At 39.5% G+C, this 26,767-nt stretch overlaps 1 protein-coding gene across 1 annotated transcript in view; it reads right to left on the minus strand.

Moving 5' to 3' along the window:
• The window catches only part of UACA (uveal autoantigen with coiled-coil domains and ankyrin repeats), a 92,585-nt gene extending 66,378 nt beyond the window's left edge, over positions 1 to 26,207 (minus strand). Inside the window, exon 1 of the mRNA XM_047736521.1 lies at positions 25,957 to 26,207. Within this exon, the coding sequence (XP_047592477.1) occupies positions 25,957 to 26,037 (81 nt within the window). The 5' untranslated portion in view covers positions 26,038 to 26,207. The remainder of the gene's footprint in view (positions 1 to 25,956) is intronic.
• Positions 26,208 to 26,767: the final 560 nt, after the last annotated feature.

Below are 26,767 nucleotides of genomic sequence, written 5' to 3' on the forward strand. Positions count from 1 at the left end.
CTTTGAAACTCTGAATTTCTTTCACTTTATGTGTAGGCTTAAGGTTAGGAAAACAGGCAGCTTTTGCTTAAGGATTTAGCTAACAGATTTTGGATTAAGAATTATACATACACATGATTTTTAAGAAGATCCAATTATAGATAAAGTCTCCTTCCTATTCACCGGCATTTTGGGGGTGAGGAGTATAGTAATCTATAAAAGGAAAATTTACATTTATGTTTTCTAAAAATCATAAAAATATCATTTAACAAAGCACAATATTGATAAGGCTTTTTCTCATTTTATTACATAAGCAATTATTGTATAACAATAGCACATAATCAAAGAGCACGTAATCAAAAATATGGGTTCCTTCAAAACTATTTGATATCATTTCACACAGAAATAATAGCAAGCATTCTAAAACTGATTGCTTCTACTTTAAATACTTTTCTCAACTCTACTGTCCACAGAGCAGATAAACTTATATCGGCAACTTATTTATAAATTACTTGAGATACTTCATCATTATAGAAATATTTCAAGTCCTATTATACTTTCCATTTGTCCTGCTCAGGTTTAATTGGCTAAAATTTAAAAAAAAAAAAAATTGTTGAAAGTGTTCTCAAAAACTAAAACATCCAATAAACATATGGTAGTGATGTTTAAGATTTTAAAGTTATTGAATACCCTCAATGTGTTCTAGAACTTCTACTGGGTATGGGCAGTTATCTCAGATGGTGGTTTTCAAATCTTTTTTTTTTTTTTTTAAGACTTCGTTTTTATTTATCTGACAGAGATCACAAGTAGGCAGAAAGGCAGGCAGAGAGAGAGGGGGAAACAGGCTCCCCGCTGAGCAGAGAGCAGGACGCAGGGCTCAATCCCAGGACCCTGGGATCACAACCTGAGCCAAAGGCAGAGGCTCAACCCACTGAGCCACCCAGGCGCCCCTCAAATCTTTTTAATTTCAGAAATTATCTTCAAAGAAGCCAAGAATTGAACAAAGTAAGAGGAGTTGCTCTGTTTGAAGGTAGGGTCCCTTTATAGCCTGTATTTCTTCCTTGGTCCCTGCCCCACAGAAGATCCTTCATAGGGCAGCTCAAGGTATAGCCCGCAAACCCTCTCCATTAACTGTGTGTGTTTATTCAAAATGCAGATAGCCACCATTCCAAACCTTCTAAATTCATCTCTTCAAGTGTGGCCCAGGAATGTTTGAGAACCTCATATTCCTGAACTCCTTAATCATAGGAATTTACTTTTAAGAGTTTGGTAAAGAATTTGGCATATATTTTTCTAATTTAAAAAAAAAAAAAAATCTCCAGGGACACCTGGATGGCTCAGTCAGTCAGGCATCTACCTTGGGCTCAGGTCATGATCCCGGGGTCCCAGGATCAAGTCCCGCATTGAGCTCCTTGTTCACTGGGGATCCTGCTTCTCCCTCCCCTGCTTGTGCTTCCTCTCTCTCTCTCTCTGACAAATGAATAAATAAAATCTTAAAAAAAAAAACCTCCACTAATCAAACACGGATTATACTAATGGACCATCCTCCAACTTGCTTTTTGCACACAATAAATATATTTTGGACATCTTGAAAAGTCTAAATGATAATTTCTAAAGATTTATAATTTTCCATGATCAGAGAAAACGAAGATTTTTTAAAAGGAGTAAATAACAAATGCTTTAGTTTTACTATCTTTGTTATTTCAGGTATTCTAAATTGATTTTAAAATTTAATGTTGGGTGGATTATAATACTAATATTGTACTGGGAGATACCTTTATGGGAAACACCTCTGCTTTGGGGTTTGAAAGAAATTGCCAAATTTCTAAATTAGTTAATTCTCATGTTTTAAAAATATTTAACAACTATTAAAAGCAATTTTGAGTGTTTCACATTCTATTTTACATCATTCCACTAAACAGCTGTCTAAGAAGAATAATTTAAATATGGCATGAAGTAATAAGTAGTTTCCATATTTGGTAGGATGTTTTAAATATTTTGTTTTTATTGTCAAATTCTTATAGTGAATTATTCTAAAAATTATATTTTATTATACAACTGGAATTAAAATATTTTGTACTGATTTTAATAGAATGCCAACATAGGGGCACCTGGGTGGCTCAGTGGGTTAAAGCCTCTGCCTTCAGCTCAGGTCATGATCCCAGGGTTCTGGGATCGAGCCCCGCGTCGGGCTCTCTGCTCAGCAGGGAGCCTGCTTCCTCCTCTCTTTCTCTCTGCCTGCCTCTCTGCCTACTTGTGATCTTTATCTGTCAAATAAATAAATAAAATCTTAAAAAAAAAAAAAAGAATGCCAACATAATCAAAGGTCTTCAAATAATATTTTCTGTACTTGAGAAATGGAGCTTCAATATCTTTATTGTCAATATCTTTATTAGTCTGCTTTATTATCATCTCTATTATCTTTATCTTTATTATCTTTATCTTAATTATCTTTATTATCATCTTAACAGAGGGACTGTACTTACTTAAAATGAGGTGATTATTCTTTTATTTATTGAAAGAGAGAGAGCGCATGCATATTCAAGCAGGGGGAGAGGGAGAAGAAGAGAATTTCAAGCAGACTCTGCTCTGAGTGTGGAGCCCAACTTGGGACTTAAGATCAGGACCTGAGCCAAAATCAAGAGTCTGACGCTCAACTGACTGAGTCACCCAGGTACCCCTTGGGGTGATTATTCTAATTGTAGTTAACAAATGCTTCCGCTTGTAAGCTTTTGGCTAATGGTGACAGAGCACACGAACTTGGCTAATGGCAGGGCTAGGCACTGTGCGTCACAAGAGTTTCAGCTCACCGGTTACCAAATGCTGATGAGTGATACTCTTAGGTATTGTGAGAGGTATCTCACAATTGTCTCACAGACATTATACTCTTTGAATTTCAAGGATATGGAAAATGTTTTATAATGAGCAGATCTGAGATCCAGAATAGTTGTGGTGTTTTAAAATCATTACTCTTCAGAGCCGGTAGACTAATTTGAATTGGTGGTCTCCTAAGTGTCTGAGGCACAATGTCTTGGAAGGTTGTCCCTTTTGAATGCTATCAGTAGCCTATTTGAGAACCACTCTTGTATCGTGAACAGATTAAGAAGAGTGAGATGTTTCATACGGAGTCTTATAAATGTCTACCTTCGAGAAGAAAAATGGTGTTTTTCTTGAGGTCAAAATTTCAAATTTTATGTTATTCAGTTTTATTCAGTTTATTCAAGTTTTATTCAGTTTTTATATTTCTTCTATATTTAAAAACACCTGTTAGTCTATTTGCTTATATGTATTTATGAAATATAATAATTTTGTTATATAGAAGATGTTTGGATCTTTTAAAGGAATATCTTTTGTACCTCAATCACAGCCTTTTACTTTTAAAAAAAGGAGGAAAAAAAAAAAGCCACAGTCCACAGTCCTTAAACAGAGAACCAAGCCACATTTAGAGGCCAGCTACTATAAATAAATAATTTGCTTAAGCTTTTCCAATAATACAGATAATAACAGAGCCTCACAATGCAATTTATCCTTCCCTTCTCACATACCTCCTGAACTTGTCATTAATGTTCTGGGGAAAGATGAGTTTTTAAAAAGACCAAGGAGTACATTATTCTAATAGAACAATTTTTTTAAATTGCATTATTTCTCAAGTGACAGTATATAGAAGATGCAAAAGAGTTTTAAAAATAGCCTAGTAAAAAATTAATTTAGATTAATCAATGGCAATGAGACCTATTATAGATTACATTTTTTCTAGTGTCTGTCTGCATCCTGGACTGGATTACGATAATCTACTAATTGGTCTCCTCACTTCCACCCTTGTCCCCTGCTCCCCACAGTTATTCTCCACACAAGAGTCAGAATCATTTTTAAAACAAGTCAGATCATGTCACTCCTTTGTTTAAAACCCCTTAGTAGTTTATATTCTCACCACAAATATTGAACCTAAAAGTGATAATTAGGCAGCAAACAAACCCAATATATGGATGTTCTGTGGACAAGCAAACAAACAAAAAAACTGCCCTGCTGAATTCTTCAGATTAGAATCCAAATACAGTCCGAAACCATTACCCAAACATGATCCAGATACCAAGAGATCACTGATTTAATCTCTTTCCACTTTCTCCCTTTTGCTCACCTGACTCCAATCATAATGGTTTTCCTGTTTTTAAAACATGAAGACAACAAATACAATCCCCCATCAAGGCTTTTTTAACAAGCCCTCTGCCTGGGATTAGTAATAATTAGACAAAAAAGCAAGTATGTCCATTCCCCCACAAAAGCATTATTATATCATAATGTATCAGTTTTCTCTTGCTGCAAAACCAAAATACAGTGATTTAAAATAGCTCCATTTATTATTGCTCACGAGTCTACAGGTCACCTGGGCAGTTGCGCTGTGCTGGGCCATATTGAGGGATCTCAGGACTATGCATGCATCTACTACCAACTGCCTAAGTTGGCTGGCTGGGGGCTGGGTGGTCTAGGATGGCATCTTTCCCAGGTCTGGTGATCGGCCTGCTGACAGTTGGGGTAACAGGAGCAACTGCTAACTAGCAGTCCGGCATGGGCTTGTTCATAAGAGAACGGAAGCACAAAAGATCTTTTGCGAGCAGGCTTAACATCATTTCCAACACTTTCTATTGTCCAAAGTAAAGCACAACCTAGAATCAAGAGACAGGAAAACCGTCACATTGCAGAGTATGGATACAAGAAAAAGTAGAGAACGGGGCCCTTTTTCTAATCAATCTATCAAATATCGTAAGAGCATTTTTTTTTTAAAATCCGCTTCACCTAAGATGGGGGAATAATGGAAAATGCAAAGGATGACATAAATTATACTTTGTTATGACTTGGCACTACTGACATTCGGAACCTCAGAAGTTTCTGTTGTGGAGGGGCTATCCTCTGCATTATACAATGTTTAGCAGACTCCCTGGCATCTACCCACTAGACATCAGTGGTACCCCCCAAGTTGTGACAACCAACCCAGATTTTGCCAAATGTGCCCAAGAAAACAAAACTGCTTGCAGTTGAGAACCACTGCTATAAGGAGATGAATTAAGGTAAAGATAATATGGTCTATATTCGCCAATAACTAATTTTGCTTTAAAAGGCTATTCAAGTGATTCTAAAAATGCAAACTTTATAGATATATAAGATGTATACCAACTTTCAAGGGGCTACATATTAAACATTCAAAAATCCATTGATGATAGATTCCTGCTAACTTATATAATTTAACCAAAAACGTTACCACATTGTTAAAGTCAATATGAAAGATAATTGTGTCAGCAGTTAATCTAAATTAATACTCTAGAATTTGGTATGTAATGCACATCTAAGCCCCAGGATGATTCTTATTTGTTTCTTTGAAGAACAATCAATCAATCCTTCAAAATTCTGTCTCAGAACTACGTCTCATATCTACTCCTCTTCCCACTTCGCGACAATGGCAATGCACCTCCCAATTCCACCTCTCAGTCCAGCGCCAGTTACAGATGTGAAACACACCACAGAAAGGTTCTGTAATAAATTACAGAAACAGAGCGTATTCATTTAAAAAGCAAGCACAACAACTCAGAGTATCGCCTTGATAATTAAAAAAGGGACAAACCCAAACAATGTATTAGAAAAGCTAGCAGTCAGTCATGAAATACTTACTGATCTAAACTGTTTTCACAATACTTGCATTGCTAAAATGATATATATAAACCAAACTACTTGAGCTGCGTTAAAAAATCTTACAAATCTTTGTCAGCTGAATACGCTCTTACATTAAAGTATAAATCTGTGATAGCATTGGCCAAGTCAAATCACATATATAAGAACCAACCAAGTCATATATACAAAAAACATATATACAAGAACCTCACTGCAGATTCTCTGAGCAAAGAGGAGAGTTTCTCCGTCAGAGAAAAGAAAAGAAGATAGGATAACTTGCTACTCCCATGATGCATCAATGGGCAAAGCCAGGACTAGGGTTTGGGGAGAGATTGTTTAGGGTACCAATTTAAGGAAAGACTCATTCTTAGAGGTAGAAGATGAGCCAAAAATATGAGGCAAGAGCCTGTTGTTTTAACTTGACCTCCAGTCCAGCAGGAACTGCACTTAGCAGAAAACAGCACCCTGATTCCCACATCCCCAAGGTCTGTCCTGTACTAAACCATGACACTTACACCCTATTCATCTTACCATCTGCGCCCCCTCAAAGAACCACAGGGTCTGCTTAGCCAGTTTAGAATGATGATACCAAACAAGGATGGGGGAACTCAGCAGAAAGGGTCACCGACGAGCATACAATCGGACCACTTAAATGTTTTGAAATTATGAAGGTGGAAAAATCAGGCATTCCAGGAAGTTTCTAGAACTGTCCTTTAACAAGTTGGCCTGGTGTTTAAAAGTGGTTTATAGAGGTACTTGGTTGGCTCAGTCAGTTAAGCCTCTGCCTTCAGCTCAGGTCACGTTCTCAAGGTCCTAGGATGAGCCTGTGACATCAGGAACTGCATTGTCAGGTCTGCTGGGCTCCCTGCTCAGCGGGGAAATTGCTGCTTCTTCTCCCTCTGCCCTTCCCCCTTGCTCACACTCTCTGTCTCTCTCAAACAAATAAATGAAATCTTTTAAAAAATAAAAATTAAAGTGGCTTATCATTGTTAACCATGTGTATTCACGCTTCAAATTGAAATGTTACCATTTTCATCATTTTTTCCAGTCATTGCCATTTAATTGAATCAATGGTATCACCCCGGAACAATGAAAAGCAATAGAATCCCATGTGGTTAGCAATGTTAGTTTTAAGAAACCAGTTTGAGGGGCGCCTGGGTGGCTCAGTGGGTTAAAGCCTCTGCCTTCAGCTCAGGTCATGATCCCAGAGTCCTGGGATTGAGCCCCACATCGGGCTCTCTGCTCAGCAGGGAGCCTGCTTCCCTCTCTCTCTCTCTCTGCCTGCTTCTCTGCCTACTTGTGATCTCTCTCTCTGTCAAAAAAAATAAATAAAATCTTTAAAAAAAAAAAGAAAGAAAGAAACCAGTTTGATTCAAGAAAAACTTAAAGAGGATACGGTTTCACCTTTGTGAGGCAATAGCATTCCTTCCCCTGTGACCCTTTTTGAGGAGGACTGACCCTGCTCAGCAGTCAGAAGCAGACACAGGAAAGTTTTATCTTACAGGTCAGACCCAACAACAACAAAAACTCTCCAGGATAGCTTCATTGTGTTAAATGAGACACTTCTTTTGTCTTGGGGAGTACACCCAAACACACCACACCCAAAAATCTTTATACTGGGTCCTAAGTGGAGTTCCTTCCTCTTTTGTGACTCATCTTTCCCACGCCCTCAGAATAGTTGCACAGCAGGAATGTAATTAGACCTAGGCAATTAAGAAAACTGCTGTTCTGCTTGCTCAGTGTGTATCTAGAAAACGCTCTGACTTATTATAAATAAGAGTTTAACTTACAGGACTCCTTGCATTAAATAAACGTTTTAACTTTAATAAGGCTGAAGGACTTAAAGTGGCTTGAAGATGAGTAATAATAAGGGGGAGTCCTTTCACATCTTTATCTTAAAGGCCATACATGACAGCTTTAAATCTATCTTTCCAGGGGCCATTCCTAGACTTCTACTCAGAAACTCTTTAAAAAACGTGCAGGCCTGTGCATTCTCCTCATCAATACAAGAGGGGCCACCAAAAGCTATTTCCTCAGCAGATGAGTGATATGGTAAATATCAGGAAATACAAGGGTTCTTGCTACCAATGAGCTTCATGATACTTGATAATTAAGCAAAATTAGGAGGAACATTCAGAACTTTTTCACATTTAACACTTGCCAGTAAGTCTTTCAGGCCCATGAATTTGCATGTTGCCAGTAATAAATTCCCAAATAAAATTAAGCTCCTAGTTTTACACAGATTTATTATAAATTCTAATAAGATAAAACTATTTTAATTATAAAAAGTAACATGACAAAAAATGAGAAATAAAAATGTCAAAATTCGTGACAATGCATGGACAGGACTGGAAGAGATTATGCTGAGTGAAATAAGTCAAGCAGAGAGAGTCAATTATCATATGGTTTCACTTATTTGTGGAGCATAACAAATAGCATGGAGGACAAGGGGAGATGGAGAGGAGAAGGGAGTTGAGGGAAATTGGAAGGGGAGGTGAACCATGAGAGACTATGGACTCTGAAAAACGATCTGAGAATTTTGAAGGGGTGGGAGGTTGGGGGCACCAGGTGGTGGGTATTGTAGAGGGCACGGATTGCATGGAGCACTGGGTGTGGTGCAAAAATAATGAATACTGTTATGCTGAAAAAATAAAAAAATTTAAAAAAAAAATTCGTGACAATGATCATCTTTGTATATCCCCCGCTGGTCTCTTCCCAAGTGAATATTTTTTATCATTATTATCAGGCTGTAACTACATTTTTTTTATTCTGATTTTTTTTCTCTTATAAGAATTCCATCTCTTCCACAGCACTTCTTCATATGGTTGCAAAATGCTCTTGCACAGTAGTCTTCTACTACTGTGTAAAAATACACCACAAACTTAAGAGGCTTTAAAACAACACTTATTTATCACTTCACGTTTGTGTAGGTTAGAAGTCCAGGTGGGACCGATTGGGTTCCTTGTTTAGGGTCTCACAAATCAAGGTGCCAGGCAGGCCGGCCAGTCTGGGCTCCTACCTGGGGATGAATTTGCTTCCACAGGCTCATTCAAGTTGTTCTTGGAATTGGGTTCCCTACGGCTGCAGGACCGAGGCACCCATTTTCTTGCTGGCTGTCAAACCAGAGCCTCTTTCCCACAGCTCCTGAAGGCCACTGGCATTCCTTCTCCCACAGCCCATACACCCTCAAGCCAGCAACGACATAACAAACCTCTCTTGTCCTTCAAACCTCTCTTTCAGTTCTGCTGTGAGTCAGGGAAAAATCTGTTTTTAAAGGGTTCATGTGATTAGAATAGGTCCACTTGGATAATCTCCTTTATTGGCTACCTCAAAGCCAAGTGATTACAACCTTAAATTACATCTGCAAAATCTCTTTTGCCATGTAGCAACATAATCATAGGCATATTATCTCATCATAGCCAAAGTCCTGGGTTGGGGGAGGGAGTTCATGGGTGGTCATTTTTAGAATTCTGTCTACCACATCTCTGTACCACAATAAAAAATGTACTTCCAACTGTGGGTTGTGCCTGAAAAGCTTGAAGGTAATTTTGCCACTGGACCAGAAAACCTTTAGGGTCCTTTCCAATTCAAAAATGCTACAAATCAATTATTTAAAGATTTTTTTTTTTTAATTTATTTGACAGACAGATCACAAGTAGGCAGAGAGGCAGGCAGAGAGAGATAGGAGGAGGCAGGCTCCCTGCTGAGCAGAGAGCCCGATGCGGGATTGGATCCCAGGACCCTGAGATCATGACCTGAGCGGAAGGCAGAGGCTTTAACCACTGAGCCACCCAGGTGCCCAACAAATCAATTATTTAAAGGCATTAAAGAAATAAAGTGAAGGTTATTTTAAAACTTGGAGAGAAAATAAAATAATACAGATTTTTAAATTGGTTAAATAAAAAAAAAAGAACTGACTTTTCTACTGGTTTAAAAACAGAAAGATGTTTTTGCAAAACTGTCACCTTTTGGGGGGCCAATGTTCTAGTCCAACAAGAGGTTGAAATTTAGGAAATAAAGAACCATAACAATGAAAATAAAGGTTAGTGCCACTTAAGTGACAAATCATAATGAATGCCTGGGGAAATGGAAGCAAAGAACTCTGAATCCAGTGGCAATTTCTACAACACAAAACTCCAGTTTCATTCTAGATATAAAGATTAGAGGAGGTAAATGAGCCAAAAGAAAAACCAGGGGCGCCTGGGTGGCTCAGTGGGTTAAGCCTTCGGCTCAGGTCATGATCTTGGGGTCCTGGGAACAAGCCCTTCATCGGGCTCTCTGCTCGGCAGGGAGCCTGCTTCCCCCTCTCTCTTTGCCTGCCTCCCTGCCTACTTGTGATCTCTTGTCTCTCTGTCAAATAAATAAATAAATAAATCTCTTAAAAAAAAAAAAAAAAAAGAAAGAAAGAAAGAAAGAAAAGAAAAACCAGCTCATATACTGATTATTCCAAAAAAGTTCATTAAAAACTAGGACTAAGGGGGCGCCTGGGTGGCTCAGTGGGTTGGGCCTCTGCCTTCAGCTCAGGTCATGATCTCAGGGTCCTGGGATCGAGCCCCACATCGGGCTCTCTGCTCGGTGGGGAGCCTGCTTCCCCCTCTCTCTCTGCCTGCGTCCCTGCCTACTTGTGATCTCTCTCTCTGTCAAATAAATAAATAAAATCTTAAGAAAAAAAAAAAAAAACATAGGACTAAGGATACAACTAAGGATCAGGCTAGAGTCAGCTAACTGACTTTGGTATCAGACCGTTCCCATCCCCAACACACAAATCTAGTGACAGAGGAGGAGGAAGAAGGGGAAAAGAGGAGAAAAAAGAAGAGGAGAGAAAGAAAGGAAGAAAAGAAAGAGGAAGAAGAAGAAGAAAGAAGAGAGGAATGCAGGCAGGCAAGCAAGAAGAAGGGAAGGAAGGAAAGAGAAAAGAACCTGGCATATAGTGGGTGCTAAATAAATAAATATGTGTTGAATGCAAGTACAATGTAACAGATCATAAATATGTTTGTTAGCCTCCAGAAAATTCACCCTCCTTGCCAGGGAAAAGAAGTCTTTCTAAATCTCAGCAGCTCTTGAGCTAAAAATTGCCCACAGCCTGCCAGGAGGCTGACAGTGGACCCAAGGTGGGGCAGTCTGCAAGAGGCTGGATAACTGTCCTTAGGAGTCACAAGAAAATGAGTACAGGCAAAAAAAGTGTTAAGACTAAAAAAAAAAAAAAAAGTAAGTCTGTTAAATATTGGTAGAACTGATTTTTGCTTAAACTTTAAGTCTCAGAGTAATTGTAACTTACACAGTGGCAAATATACAAGTAGAGTGTCTCTCAACAGAATTCCAAAGACTGGTTTCCAGCAAAATAAGCCAGGATTCTCCCTATTGATACTAACCAGTAGAAAGAACACATTGATAGCTGTGAATGACACCACGGAATGAGAAGCTCCTAACAGCCATGAATATAAAATACTAGACATAGCTTAGCCTCTTATCAAATGCACAAGTGTCATGTTTTCCACAGCTTGCAAGGCTCTCATTCATTGTGCTACTCTACAATGAAAGTTCAGTGTGGAAAAATAGGCATTTTTAAACTTACAAAGATTTTTCCCTGTCAAGTGTGTTATTTAGCTAACCAACTCAAAACTCCTTTGTACAAAACAAAAGTTGTACTCTTCTTATTCTCCACTCATGCAATAAGTAGGAAAAGTGATTCAAATTAGAATTCAGAAGATCTTTCCATTCTACAAATAAATAATAAAGTTGACTCTTCATCTCATCAAGATGTGAGCAACATCTTCTGTATTTTCCGAATTGGTTCAGTACAACTTTGGGGTCACCTAACAAACACTAATGTAATATTTTAACTGACAGATAATAACCACTGCTTACATTTCTATTTATATTGTTCTACAGCTTCCAAAAGGTTTTCATTCTTTTTAGTACTTAAAATCTCTGGTAGGGTAGAAAGGCAAGTAAAATCATCCCCATCTAACAAGAGAAAGAACTGAAACTTAAAAGTAATTTGCCCAAGGGAATGCACGGGTGGCTCAGGTCAAGATCCCAGGGGGAGCCTGCTTCTCCCTTTGCCTGCCACTCCCCCTGCTTGTGCTCTCTCCTGCATGTGCTCTCTCTCTCTCTCTCTGACAAATAAAATCTTTAAAAAAAAAAAAAAAAACTAATTTGCCCAAGGTCACAGAGTTATTCAATAGCAGTGCCTGGACTCAAACCAAGATTTTCTGACTTCTTGTTATTCCTGATCTTTTGCCTAAGAATATCTCTACTTAAATGGTGTGGACACTAAAATGAAAGATGCTTCTAAAATTGCATGACATTTTTTATTTACATAAGGAAAAGTAAAATCATAGAATAATTTGTCAAAGAAAAGCACTGATTTTTATAAAAATTCTTATGAAATAGACCAATAAAAAAACCCAAAGCTATAAGAAATACAAAAAAACAAATGGCCATGTAACTAATATTCTAAACTAGAATATTTATTTAGTAGTCAAATAAAATATTGGACACATTAGTAATTTACATGTTCATACAAGAATTTAAGTATTTAAATAAGCTACTGTCCACCCAAAAATGGTATTATCCAGGTGATAGTTAAGCTTAGAGAAAAGGAACTGAAGAAAAACTCCAAATAATCTTGAATATGATTATGAATTTTGTGTTTACATTCCATAGGCAATGCAGGGTCTGGGATACAGTAAATACTTAAAGAATGTATGATTTTTTTAAAAATATACATTCTTGAATTCTAATGACTGAATAATTATTTAATTAAGAATTTTAACAAATTATCATTCCCTATAAAGGGAACTTTAAAAAAAATCTGGAGCACCTGGGTGGCTCAGTCATTAAGCATCTGCATTCTGTTCAGGTCATGATCCCAGGGTCATGGGATGGAGGCCTGCATCAGGCTCCCTGCTGGGCAGGGTGTCTCCTTCTCCCTCTCCCACTCCCCCTGCTTGTGTTCCCTCTCTCACTGTGTCTCTCTCTGTCCAATAAATTAAAAAATCTTAAAAAAAAAAAAAAAAAAGAATCATTCCACAAACAGGAAAGTATTTACTTAGTGGCAGAATACTGAAATCGACATTTTTGTCAGTATAGTCTATTCAATGCATACGGTGTATATACCTCACTGAGACAAGGACAGTCTACCTACAGGTCCTCCTAAGGTTACAGATCATTCAGGATCAGCCTGCAAGCAGGGACAGATAATAGCAGTGGAGCCTGGAGAATGGAAAGAGGAATCAGAGAAATAAGAGAAGCCCAACTTAAGAAAAGTAAGAAAAGGGCGCCTGGGTGGCTCAGTGGGTTAAGCCTCTGCCTTCAGCTCAGGTCATGATCCCAGGGTCCTGGGATTGAGCCCCACATCAGGCTCTCTGCTCCGCAGGGAGCCTGTTTCCCCCTCTCTCGCTGCCTGCTTCTCTGCCTACTTGTGATCTCTCTCTCTCTCTCTCTCTCTCTCTCTCTCTGTCACATAAATAAATAAATAAATAAAAATCTTTAAAAAAAAAAAAAAAAAGACAAGAAAAGTAAGAAAAGGTTCAATAGGAGGAGCCAGCACCAATGCCCAGATCCCTGGATCAATCTAGAGACCAGACAGGCAGAGCACAAGTACTCACACCCTGCCTGCAGCCTTGTGCTTGCACACCAACCTCCTCTTCCCACCTGTCCCCACCCTTTTATTACTCCTCCTTCCCTAGAGATGCTCGTCTTTAAGAGGTAATTTCTACATCCCAGAGGACCACTAAAACTCTCTTTTCTTTCTATCCTTCATCCAGTTTCCTTCTAAATAAATATGTCAATATTTCAGTGTTTTTTAAGAGAATCATTTTAAAAGAATACTAACCATTAGCAGGAGCATTTCAGGGATGTGACAAAAATCATCAAAATAATGCATTAATATTACTAAAATTTGAGACAAAATATTATCATGTACAATGTAGGATAAAGGAGTCTAAGGAATTGGAAAACATTCTATCTTCCAATTTTGCTTCAACCTCCTAAGTTATATAGTGCCTAAGTTTCCTATCTATAAATAAAACCTATAGTTCAAAGTATCACTATTATATTGTAGATAAGTAGGATGTCTTATTCTTAAGTGATGGATGCTACAGTACTTAAAGGTAAAATATAATGTCTACAACTCATTTTCAAAAGGCTCAATGAAAAATGCATGTCTATTTTCTATCTTTATATACATACACATATACAGATAGAGCAAAATGCAGCAGAATGTTAATTGTTGAATCTAGGTAGTGAGCAGGCAGATCCTGGTTCACTGTGCTATTCTTTCTAATTTTCTATTTCAATTTTTCATAATAAAAGTTGGAGGAAACAAATTAGATATATACTCAACATCTGTGTTTATGATTATTAGCATCGTAAGTTAAACTTTCAGAAATATTTTTGCAAGCAACCCCATCAGAACATTTAGCTACACATCCAACCTGGTTATAGAGCAAGTCATGTGAAAACAAGGCTAACGCGCTAGCATACAAGAAGACACAGGTGGTGTTCTAGAACACAATTACCTCTAGCCAGGGACTGCACCTCTGGAACACTGCAGCACGCCCCGGGGGCTCAGTGGGCCTCACTCAGGGCCAGCAGGCAGGGGCTCTAATCTGTTGACCATGTGTGGCTTTGACAAGTCACAACTTCTCTGGGGCTCATATACCAGTTTCTCTCATGGTGCCCTCCTCTCTGTCCCTTGCGGAATGATTCTGGCCCTCACGAATTCCTGCCCAACTATGGTAGCAGCCTCATACACCAGCCGTCCGCTGCCAAGCTTGACCCCTTCAAGATCCCGAACATAGCTACCAAGTAATCCACCCAGAAGACCTTTGATCCTGTGATTCCCAACTTCTGAACACACAGGACAAAGTTCAACACTCTGAAAATATGGCATATTTGAAGCCATTCTAAGATTTAGCCCCAATCTCCCCTCCTATCTCCTACTCCATCCCCTTGCCTATTATTCTAGGGTTCACCAAAGCTAAGCTGCAAACCAACTACCCTCTCCCCCAACTCAGGACTCTTCACTTCACGCCTTTGCTCTTGCTGTTGCCTGGGAGAGCAGTTTCATCCTTTCCTGGATCACATAGGCAACTGCTTAATGGGTACAGGGTTTCCTTCTGGGGTGATGAGAATGTTCTAGATCTGGACAGAGATGGCAGTTACATAACACTGTGAACATGCTATATGCCACTGAACTTTTCACTTTAAAATGATTAATTTTAGGGGCACTTAGGTTGCTCAGTCAATTAAGCATCTGCCTTTGGCTTCAGGTCATAATCCCAGGAACCTGGGATAGAGTCTCTGCATGGGGGTCCTTGCTCTGCTTCTCCCACTCCCTCCCTCCGCCCCTCCCCACTGCTTATGCCCTCTCTCTGTCAAATAAATAAATAATTTTTTAAAAATAAATTAAAAATAAATAAATAATTTTATGTTCTGTGAATCTCCCCTCAACTTTTTTTTTTTTTTTTTTAAACAGCAACAGCAACTCATCCTATTTAAAAAAACAAAAACAAAAACAAAACCACCTTCACCAACTCCTCAGCCCCAGACTGGACCAGTCCCCTGTCACATCAGTTATGACTTTGTATTACCTGTTTATAGAACTCCCCCACCATACTTTGAGCCTCTTGTCTTCTGCTGCTTCTCATTCCCTCATGCTAAGCCTAGGCCTTCAAGAAACTTTTTTTTTTTTTTAACAAATGAAAAGTAGAGACAACTCTTGCACAAGAGGCTAGAGTAGATAGTCTTTTGAAGATCTCAATCTAAAAGTCTACAAGAGCATGTATTAATGGGAAAGGAAAAGATGAGGAAAAACTGTGGTTCATCTGGTTATGAAGGATAAAAGTGGAAAGACCCTTGGTGAGATTTTTCAGTTAGTAATAAAGAGAACTAATATTTACTGAGTTCTTAACTATAATTATTAATCCCATTTTCCAAATGAGGAAACAAACAAATACATTTCAGTAACTTGCCTAAGGTCACAAAGGAGCAGCAAGACTCAGACCCAAGTGGCCTGACACACTGCCCCGCCTCCATTCTGCCCCAGGCAGGGCTGCAGGAACTATGAATGGACATTCTTTGGCCCACAATTTGGCTTTTCTAATGCTGAGGAAACACTCCATTTTCCACCTTTATCTACTTAGCCACTACCACAAATGTTGTTTCTGTTTCATAAAGTCCTTTTTTAAAGATAAAACGTTAATTTTTAAAAAGAATCCAACATTTAAAAAAAAGAGATGAATCATAAAAAGAGCTCTCATTAAAAATATCTCTCAGGGCGCCTAGGTGGCTCAGTGGGTTAAGCCTCTGCCTCCAGCTCGGGTCATGATCCCAGGATCCTGGGATCGAGCCGCACATCAGGCTCTCTGCTCAGCAGGGAGCCTGCTTCCTCCTCTCTCTCTCTGCCTGCCTCTCTGCCTACTTGTGATCTGTGTCTGTCAAATAAATAAAAATAAAATCTTAAAAAAAAAAAAAATCTCTCACGTGTAAATCAGCAAGTGTTTGTGGGCTTTTCCTCCCTTACAGGGCTAAAAAGATCAGTGTGTGATACCCTCACTAGAACCCAACTATACCGACTAGGCTTCTCCACTGGAGACTCTTTTCAAAGGACCCCCAACCTCTGTACAAGGTAAGTACCCTGCAAATTAGAAAATCATGAAAAAACAGAAACAAGCTAGAAGAAAAATTATACACTCACTTTTTTAGTTTAGAAAGCATGATGTACATGTCCTTCCCCTCTTCCCTCTAATTATGTCACAATCTGATTTAAAAAAAAAAAAAGAACCAAAAGTCACTGAGATTGAAAAAAATAATTATTTGTGCACCTGAACAGGAAAACCTTATCACAGAGGTAATGTCAAATCCTGACAACATTATCAATAAGGTCAATATTAAAAATATATCACCCCCCCCAAAAAAAGCATATACCCCATGGTACGCACTTGTACGTGCACATCTCGACAGTAAGCCCACTTTTCAGTTCTACTGGATTCTCAGCACTGGTTTCACCCATACATCCTCCTAAATATTTAAAACCAAGAACTGTAGAATACTGTGTTGGGCAAATACACACACACGCGAAAGCAAAAAGGCAAAACGGGTAAGAATATCACAGATAATATGACAAAGTAGAATTCAAGACAAAAGTTTAATGGTACAAATTAAGGACTTTTATACCATTATTTATACTCCTCAGTGAATATAAAATAGCCAAGAGTCTTAATGTATCAATTATCACAAAATTAAGTACATAAAACAAAAACTGGAATGCAAGGGAAGGTGTCAGCAACACAGCTATAGTGAGACACACACTACTCTCAAAGCTATAATAAGCCAAGTAGCAAAAATTAAGATGTAACACCCAGAGATCAACATGAACAAGGCATCAAAAGGAAAAAATGGTCAAACACAAACAGTTCCTAAAACAAGAAGTAAAAGTGGCAATAAGCATAGAAATGTATGTCCATACTGCCTAGAAACCAAAAACACAGATTAAAGCTGTATTTTATTAAAGCTGTATTATTTTTCCAATCAAGTTGACAAATATGTTCTAAATCATATTACTAGAAAGGTGTAGTGAATGCAACAACTGTATACAGCGCTGGAGGGAACACAAATCAGTTTCGAGACTTAACATAAAATGCCTTCCTTCCCCCTAAACACTCCTCCCTCCAATTTTCTTTGGTATATAGCTCAAGATACAAATGTCATAGCTTTAAATTTGAAATTCTATCATTTCACAATAGTTAAAAACATGGGTTCCGGGATCGGGCTACCCAATCTCCACTTACGAGGTATGGCACTTGAGGCAAGTAAACGATTTCACTTTGTCTGTAAAACGATGGCAATGGTACCCACTTCTTAGGGTTGCTGTGAAGTTTAAGTAAGCTAACGTGAAGCACTTGGAACAATGCTGGGGCATGCATGCTCAATAAATATTGGCTATGGGCACTTGGATTTCTTATAACTAACTTCTTTTTAAGTAATTCACTAGCATTTACTTAGTATTCCTAATGGGACATTCACATCTGCTCCAATCATTTCAAATGACTTATAATTTTAAATATGGGGGTTATTAGAATCAAATATGATTCAAGAAATTATACATATATCATTACTATAGCATCAAGGTAATTAAATGCTGACTGAACAACAAAGAGGCAATCTGGAAAATTTAAAAAGAGCATAAGCAGTGGTTTATGATATGGCATGTTGACATGTTTTATTCTTTATCTTCAACTGTATTTTGTTTTCTACCCTGACCATGTATGCCCCTTGGAGGGTGGGGCAAGATTTTTAAAACAATAGACAGCCATTTACCTTGACGGGTTCAGTCACATACCTACTCTCTCTCAAGGGCATTTAGCAAGTCTGATTCGATTGTATAATTACAGCTCATCATATCGCATCTTTTGCCAGAGCTTTAGTAACTCAACTTTATCAGTTCATCATTTGCACATCATTTCGGAGACTATACCATTCAGGAATAAATTAATCAACGTCAGTAATATCCAAGATTTCTGAGGATAACAAAAATACAAAAGAGGAAACCGTTTTTGGGACAACAGGTAAATTTATTCCTGTATTTTGTGTTATATATTTAAGCCTAGACGTATATAAAGCATTTAGTTATTTTATGATTTAGGAAAATGAGGCAATAAGCATATATTAGCCCAACCTTTCTATTTACAATTTCAGTAAGTGCATTTCAATCAACATTTTTTGGCAAATTAAATTCCCTACAGAAATCAATTTGATTGCTCTTGCATAAGTAAGCTCAGGCAGGTGGAAATTTTCAACCATTTGTTACATTCCTTAGGTGTCTGGGCAAATGTTGCATGATTCCTAACAGGATACTTAAATCCTCCATTATGATAGAGATAAAACACATGAGTTATAATGTTTAAGTCTAAAATTCTTGGATGTAGATTTCTTTACCAAGCATTCCACTGTAAATTAAACAGGGCTGATAAGAATAATGTTGCTGGCTATTAGCTAATTCTGGGGGAAGGGGAAAAGGGTGAACTTGTTACCTCACCAACAGAATAACTTCGTCAGATGAAACTTTACCCGCTCCAATTAGAAATCTCTCTGAACAAGGATTTAAACTTGTCGAGGAATCCAAACTTTTAACTCAGGTTAAAAAAACTAAAAGGCGGGGGCGCCTGCGTGGCTCAGTGGGTTGAAGCCTCTGCCTATGGCTCAGGTCATGATCTCAGGGTCCTGGGATTGAGCCCCACATCGGGCTCTCTGCTCAGCAGTGAGCCTGCTTCCCCCTCCCTCCCTCTCTCTCTCTGTCTACTTGTAATCTCTGTCAAATAAATAAATAAAATATTTAAAAAAAAAAAAAAAAAAGGCAAAGCCTTCCTTTAACTATTTCGCCCAACTGCCCCATCCAAATTCTCATCCATACCTCATCTGCACCACCCCCTACCAAAACACCAAAGCTCCTTTCTGAACCTGATGCTCCCTCAGAGCACTCTCTAATTTCACAGCTCCACACTGCTGCACTTGGCTGTTCTCTTGCCTGGAAAGCCCTTCAGACTGTCCATCTGGCCCAGGCTCACCTTCACCTTCCAGCCTCTTCCCTAACCCCACCCTACACATCTGCACTCCCACAGAAATTTATATACACCTCTATCGATGGTTTTAACATAAGGTATTATTATTTTTTGTTTAGCTCTCTTAAAAATTTGAAGGCTGTGACTAGATTTTTCTTATGATAGAAATTTTAGAATATATAGAAAAACAGTAGCATCACAAAAAGTAAATACGATAGTATCATGAACCAGCCAACTACAACAATTATTGATGACCAATCCCATTTCAACTTGTACCCCCTACTCACTTCTACCCGCTCACTCACAGATTATTTGGAAACAAATCCCACTTCACATCATTTCATCTATAGATAGTAGTACACTTCTAAGTGTTTCTCTGAAAGATAAAAACACTTTGCAAACATACGACCACATTACCCTGAGGAATCGAGAGAAGCTGATCTTCCCCTGAACAGGGAGCCCTATGTGGGGCTCAATCCCAGGACCCTGAGGTCATGACCTGAGCAGATGCTTAACAGACTAAGCCATCCAGGTGTCCCTATTTTTATTATTAATCAAGGTCTACATGAAGTCTATCATTATAATCAATTAATATGTCTCCTAAGTCTTTTTTAATCTCTAGATTTCTCCCCCATGTTTTTCTTCTTATAATTTATTTTTGAAGAAACTAGGCCATTTGTTCCAAGAGTTTCCCATGATCATAATTACACTCATTGCATCCCATTGTTCCTCCATCCCTATATTTTCTGTTAAATGGAGGAAAGATCTAGAAGCCTGTCATATTCAGGTTTGGTTCTCTTGGCAAGACTATATTCACAGGCAGTAATGAATATTTCCATCAGGAGATAAATTACATCTGGTTTTCTTTCTTTTTGAGACATTAGTAGCCAATGATAATCACTGTCTCTGCCCTAGATCCATCAATTCATTAGAAGGTGTAAAATTGTAATATACTAATTCCGTCTCCCTTCTTCTCTTAGCTGGAATAAAACACAAAATAAAAAAAGAGGAACTTCTCTCATCAAATACTCAGTTAGCCTGAGGAAAAGCATACCTCTTTCTTTGTCTTTATTTTCTGGTTCTTAAAAGAATACATCAACTCTCTAGCATCCTCCAAAAGTGACAACTTTCTCCTGTTTTTCTAATCATAATTACGAAATCACAGATTTCAAGATTTTGATACACTGTCATATTATCCTTACTGTTGATGGAACTGTCCCATCATGGGTCAAGTGGGAACCTCTTCAAGTTGACTCCTGAGTCCTAATCTTTGACAGTCTCCTTGCTTTCAAGGGGGACAAAAGATTTCAGGCTCAATTTGCACATTTTCTGCTTCCAACTTGGAATTACCTATTTCTTAACAAAGGATCTAATTATTAATTCACTCTTAAGTCCAAATTATGTGTTCCATAAACGTTTTCCAAATTAAATAAGGTAACTGCTTACCTAGGTCCAATTCCTGAACTAATCATTTTAAATTTCAGAATATGTACAGATATATAATCACTGTATCACTCTTATTTAAAGAATTTAAATTGTTGGGGCACCTGAGTGGCTCAGTGGGTTAAGCCGCTGCCTTTGGCTCAGCTCATGATCTCATGGTCCTGGGAATGAACTCCACATTGGGCTCTCTGCTTGGCAGGGAGCCTGCTTCCCCCTCTCTCTCTACCTGCCTCTCTGCCTACTTGTGATCTCTGTCTATCTCTCTCTCTCTGTTAAATAAATAAATAAATCTAAAAAAATAATAAAGAATTTAAATTGTTAATTACCATCATTTAAATTATTGGCCCCATCTTGTACCAAAAGATGTACCAAAGCAACTCAAACATTCTGCTTTGGTATTATAATAAAATTCAGCAATTCAAATCACCATGATGACCTGGGTTGACATCAAAAGTATAAATACAGGTCTTCTTTACTGCGATCTTCCTTCAAGAACACAAGAAATACAAAGCAGGGATAACTCTAGGAAACTGTCTGAATAAAATTTTAAGTTAAACATTTTTAACCAAAGGTTGGCATCAACTTTAATTAAACTGAGTAAACAGTGCTTAATTAAGTATCATGAGTTTAAACATAATGATTTGTGATCTTATTTATATTACCCCAAAATCATTGTTATAATATTAACATCTTTTCAAACATACTCCAAACCCTAAGAGGGAAACACAAAACCCTCATTTTCAAAACCACAACTGAGACAAAACATAATCCTTTAGGCTTTCTAAACATCTCGAACTTCTATTTTTTCCTAAAGATTTATTTATTTATTTGAGAGAAAATATGTGAGTGCCTGAGAAGGCAGGGTGAGGGGTAGGGACAGAGAGCATCTCACTTAGTGGGGAGCCCAATGCAGGGCTCCATCTCTTGACCCTGAGATCATGACTTGAGCCAAAATCAAGAGTAGGACATTTGACCAACCGAGCCATTCAGGCACCCCAAACATCTCAAACTTCTGTTCTTAGTGGGAACCAAAGGAATTTTTTTGAAGATATTTTTCAGTTGCTATATTTGTAACTCTAAATGTTTTTAGAAAAAGCAGTATTTTTTCAGGGTCCTGAAACATTAACAAGATGCTTTTGTACATATTTGGTTGCTCATTTACAGAATTCATTGTTCCAAAGTCAGAGCAGCCTAGAGAAATGAGAGCAAAAATAACCACAGCCTCCCATATCAGAGATAACTAACAATCAAGCGTTTCCTCCACTACAAATGCTAAGTGTAGGTACCGTTTAAGTGTCTGCTTACAATATTTGTTTGCAGTACATCTACTAGTTCTTGAAATACACCCCCTTAATTTTAATTACTCAATTTTCCTAGTCTGAACTAGGTGAAAACGGAATAGCCTATTCTCACTGTACATATAATTGTACATATAATTGCACATATAATTGACTAGATTTGAAATGGCATTTACAGTCATTTAATTACCCCTTTCAGAAATCTGAAGCTCCAATTTAGTAATTAAGATAAATGTCAACAACAAAAATAGTCTTATTTTATGATTAAAATAGGCAGCTATCTCCAGATTCAGCAAGTACAGGACAAATTCTCAACTGTATTTTACCCACAGTTGATAATTATGAACTATACTTATATATATGTGTGTATAAACATAACTTCTGTTGAGTGAGCTCTAAACTATGGTACTATTCAGACTTTTTTTTTTTTTAAGATTTTTATTTATTTATTTGACAGAGAAAGATCACAAGTAGACGGAGAGGCAGGCAGAGAGAGAGAGAGGGAAGCAGGCTCCCTGCTAAGCAGAGAGCCTGATGCGGGACTCGATCCCAGGACCCTGAGATCATGACCTGAGCCGAAGGCAGTGGCTTAACCCACTGAGCCACCCAGGCGCCCTATTCAGACTATTTTAAATGATTTTTTCCTACATATAATTTAGCATGTTAAGATTCTGTATTTCACATACTATAAAATATATATGTCGGTCTATTGCTAACGCATCTCTTTCAGATACATAAGCTTAAACAAGAAAAAATATTTATGAAATACACATCTAAGATTTTTGTCCTCAAATCAAAGTTGTGCGGAGCATATTGTGATTATTTCCATGATAATTAAAATGACTGCTTTAAGATTCAAATTCAGTAATCATGGGGGAGAAAAAAAAAGCAAGATATATGCCCCTTAACTTATATCAGAATAGATTCTATACGGATCAAACATTTAACTTAAATGTTAAAAAAATGAAACAAATTAAAAAACTAAAAGAAACGAGGTAGAATGTTTTGCTTTTTAATATCGAAGAGTAGAAAGACCAAGATACAATGGAAATACAAGTCACAGAGGGTTGACAAATTCAATTGCATAAAAATAACCACTTTCTGCATAGCAAAAGCCACCATACACAAAGTCATAAGACAAATAACCAATTAAGAAAACATACTATTCATATTAAAATGAGTAATTGCCTTGACATAGAGTGCATACAAATGAATTTTTTTTTAATATTTTTTTTTTTATTTATTTGACAGAGAGATCACAAGTAGGCAGAGAGGCAGGCAGAGAGAGAGAGAGGGAAGCAGGCTCCCTGCCGAGCAGAGAGCCCAATGCGGGGCTCGATCCCAGGATCCTGGGATCACGACCCGAGCCGAAGGCAGAGGCTTTAACCCACTGAGCCACCCAGGCGCCCCTACAAATGAATTTTAAAAAATCAACAACCCAACAGAAAAATGGAAAGGATAAACTGTTAATGAAAAAAAAAGAACATGCAGTGGGGTCTTACAAGCATGGAAAAAGTAATTTCTCACACATGGGGTACATGATGAAGGAAATTCAACAGCATTCTTCAGTATTGCAAATGCACCACATCCTTTAACGGAGTAATTCCACTTTCAGAGCAATTGCACTTTTAGGACACACACACACACACACACACACACTTGAAATACACACAGGCTTATTCATCATTGTATATTACAGAAGGATTTGAAGGGAGATGCTCTGAATGGGCCTAATTATTTAGTTTTTAAAAAGGATATAGAACAACAAGTACAGTATGCTACCATTCTAATAGAGGGTGAATATTTACATTCATATTGACTTGCATATGCTCAACTCTCCCTGGAGAAACAGGCAAGCAACTGGTAACACCAACAGTACATACACATGTGACCAAATCTGACATTAGGGATTATGGTATGGATTGAAAGCAAAAGGAACCTACTTCTCCTATACATTCATTTTATTCTACCTTGGTTTGGTTTTATTAGTCATCAACTCAATTATTTTCATTTAAATATTTTACAAAATTTATTCTAGTATTTAACTTAAAGAGAGATGTTCATGTTTTCTAAGCAGACAGGTTCTACCTTTTTATACTATGTATTTCTCTTTATTTTTATGCTATTTTAAGAAAAAGAATGCTCAGTTCAGTAGGTGCTAAGATTTAAGTTGAGGGAGATGTACTTAATGTTCCAAATGTATACAATGCAAACAGGCATGCTGATAATAGCAATAAAAAATACTCTGCATTTCCAGAAAACAGGATAAAATTAAGGTATAAAATTCTCTAGGTGGAATGTGGATCTGTATTGCAAGCCAAAGAAAATGGGAAAATACAGCAAATAAATATAAAAAAGCTATCTTTTATAAAAATGAAACACAACCTGTACTACAAAAAAGCTGAATCTTTAACTCAACCACAGTGACCTCTGACACACTAGACGACATTTGTCAATTATTATCTAAAAAACAGTGCTCGCTTCGGCAGCACATATACTATTATCTAAAAAACAATGTGAAACAAAATAATCTCTCCTATATGCTTACAAAATAATTTCATGCTTTATTAATCAACATCAAGTCATCAAATATCATGCCACCTACAGCTTTCCTTTTTTTTTTTTAAACTGGAAATTAAGGAGCCTAGTTTTGCCACAATTTCCTGTTAAGTCTAAGTAAAATGATCCCAGAAAGTCAGAATTGAGTAAGCCACAATTCTGAATTAACTACTAACCAAAAGCAGATTAATTAGTATTCTCATAAAAAGCATATATAATCATTTGGTATACTTCGTGCAAAAGTATAAAGGTCCTTTTTAATTACTCCCAAGGGGAACTGGGCAGTTTGAGCATCACATCTCATTGGCGTTTCTGACCCTTCACGACTTTTTTTTTTTTTTAATTTTATTTATTTATTTGACAGAGAGAGAGATCACAAGTAGACGGAGAGGCAGGCAGAGAGAGAGAGAGAGGGAAGCAGGCTTCTCGCTGAGCAGAGAGCCCGATGCGGGACTCGATCCCAGGACCCTGAGATCATGACCTGAGCCGAAGGCAGCAGCTTAACCCACTGAGCCACCCAGGCGCCCCCTTTCACGACTTTTTAAGTAACGTTTAATACTATAGAATGCTGATGACATTGCCATTCTTCTGACTTGCCAAATTATCTAAATCCCCAGCATCTGCAGTCAGGCTGTTTCTCAAGATTTCTGATCCCCTGCCAACGAAAGAGAGGCCCTGAATGCTCCTTAGCGTGCACACACGGAGGCCAGGCTGCAGATGAACCAGCGAATGCCTGTCCCGCACGGATCTGTCCCACAGGTGAAACTCGGCCTCAAAGGACAACCAAACTCCCCAGTTTCACCTCCGCTTCCAGGATCCCCACCCAAGGGGCTCCGTCTGCATCGCCGCCCGATTGTGTCTGCCTCCGTCAGAAATCAAACTTTCCCAGTGCTACGGCGAAGGCAGCCCGCACACGACGACACCCGCCCCCCCGCCCGCCCTGGCGCCACCAGCCTCCGAGTCCCGGGCCCACGGAGGGTGCGGAGAGCGGCGGGCCGGCGCGGGGTCCGCTTCCCGGCCCACCCGGACTGAGGGGTGCGACTCCCCCGTCTGGCCCCTGCGGGCCCGGCCAGGCAGAGCGCGCGTGGGGAGCCCGGCCAACGCCGGGCGAGGGGAAGAGTCGGGGTCGCCGGGCGCAGGGGGGAACGCAGAAAGCCGGGATGGCGGAGGGGGCCCACTGGCCCCCAGAGCGCCGGGGTTTCTCCCGGGAGCTCGGAGACCTGCGGGAGAGGGGCGGGTGCTGCGTCGGGCCGGCGACGGGGAGGGTCCCCAGGGTCTCCGCGCCGACGCCCGGCCCCGACCCCAGGAAGGAGTCCCCGGGCCGACGGAGCGGGACGGCCGAAGGCAGGCTGAGGAGAGCGGCGCGCGCTTCCGAGCACACGACCCCGCGGCTCTCGGGAAGGCAGCGCCGGCAACCCGGGACGCGTACGGGCCGCGGGACTCACCGCGCTGGCGGTGGCGGCGGCGCCAGACGACGCGGGGCCGGACGCATCCTGCCTCCTCAGGCGGGACTTCAGGCTCTTCATGGCCAAGTCTTCGCAGTCCGGCTCCCAGCGGCGCAGTGCGCCTCTGCCGCGCGCGAACCTTCAAGTGCGCGGGCTAGAGCCCTCAGGAAGGCGGAGGAGGCGGCGCCGGCGGTCCAGGCCCCACCTGCCACCTGGGGGCTCCAGGCTGCCCACCGCTCCCTGGCAGGCGACGGGACTCCCCTCCCGCAACCAATCCTGCCGCGGCCCTGGAGGGGGTAGGGCCGGACCCGACCAATCGGAATCCGGGAAGAGGGCGGGACTTCCCTTTCAAACTTAATAACACCCTTCCTCTCCCTGCTGGAGGAAAAGTTGTGAACTTCGGCTGCGCGTGTAACTTCGGTGAGCAGCGGCGGCGGCTGGGACGCAGCGAGAGCCAGGCTCCAGGGCACTGGTGCCAGCCTGGTTTAGTGATGGAGCCTCAGGTCGAAAGAGAGCATGGGGTCCAGGCAAAGCCGGCTGTCGTCTCCTCCCCACGTGCTCTTTCCCAAGTTCAGTTCCCTTCCTCTTTTGCGGTCCCAGGAAGGACACACAACAAGCTTTCAACTTCCCTTCCATTCGCCGACAGATCCCAGTGCCTGGAGACAGCACGCATCAAAAACTCCGGAAACAAACAGCAGCCTCTAAGGAATAAGGCACTGGCGCTAATGGAAAAACAACGAAGAACATACTTTGAAAGACGCTACAGTAAATATTAGATAATCAATAATTACTTGATGAGTGAAGAACCCGC

Source organism: Lutra lutra, chromosome 7 (genome assembly GCF_902655055.1).
Source record: "Lutra lutra chromosome 7, mLutLut1.2, whole genome shotgun sequence".
In the NCBI taxonomy this organism is placed as follows: domain Eukaryota; kingdom Metazoa; phylum Chordata; class Mammalia; order Carnivora; family Mustelidae; genus Lutra; species Lutra lutra.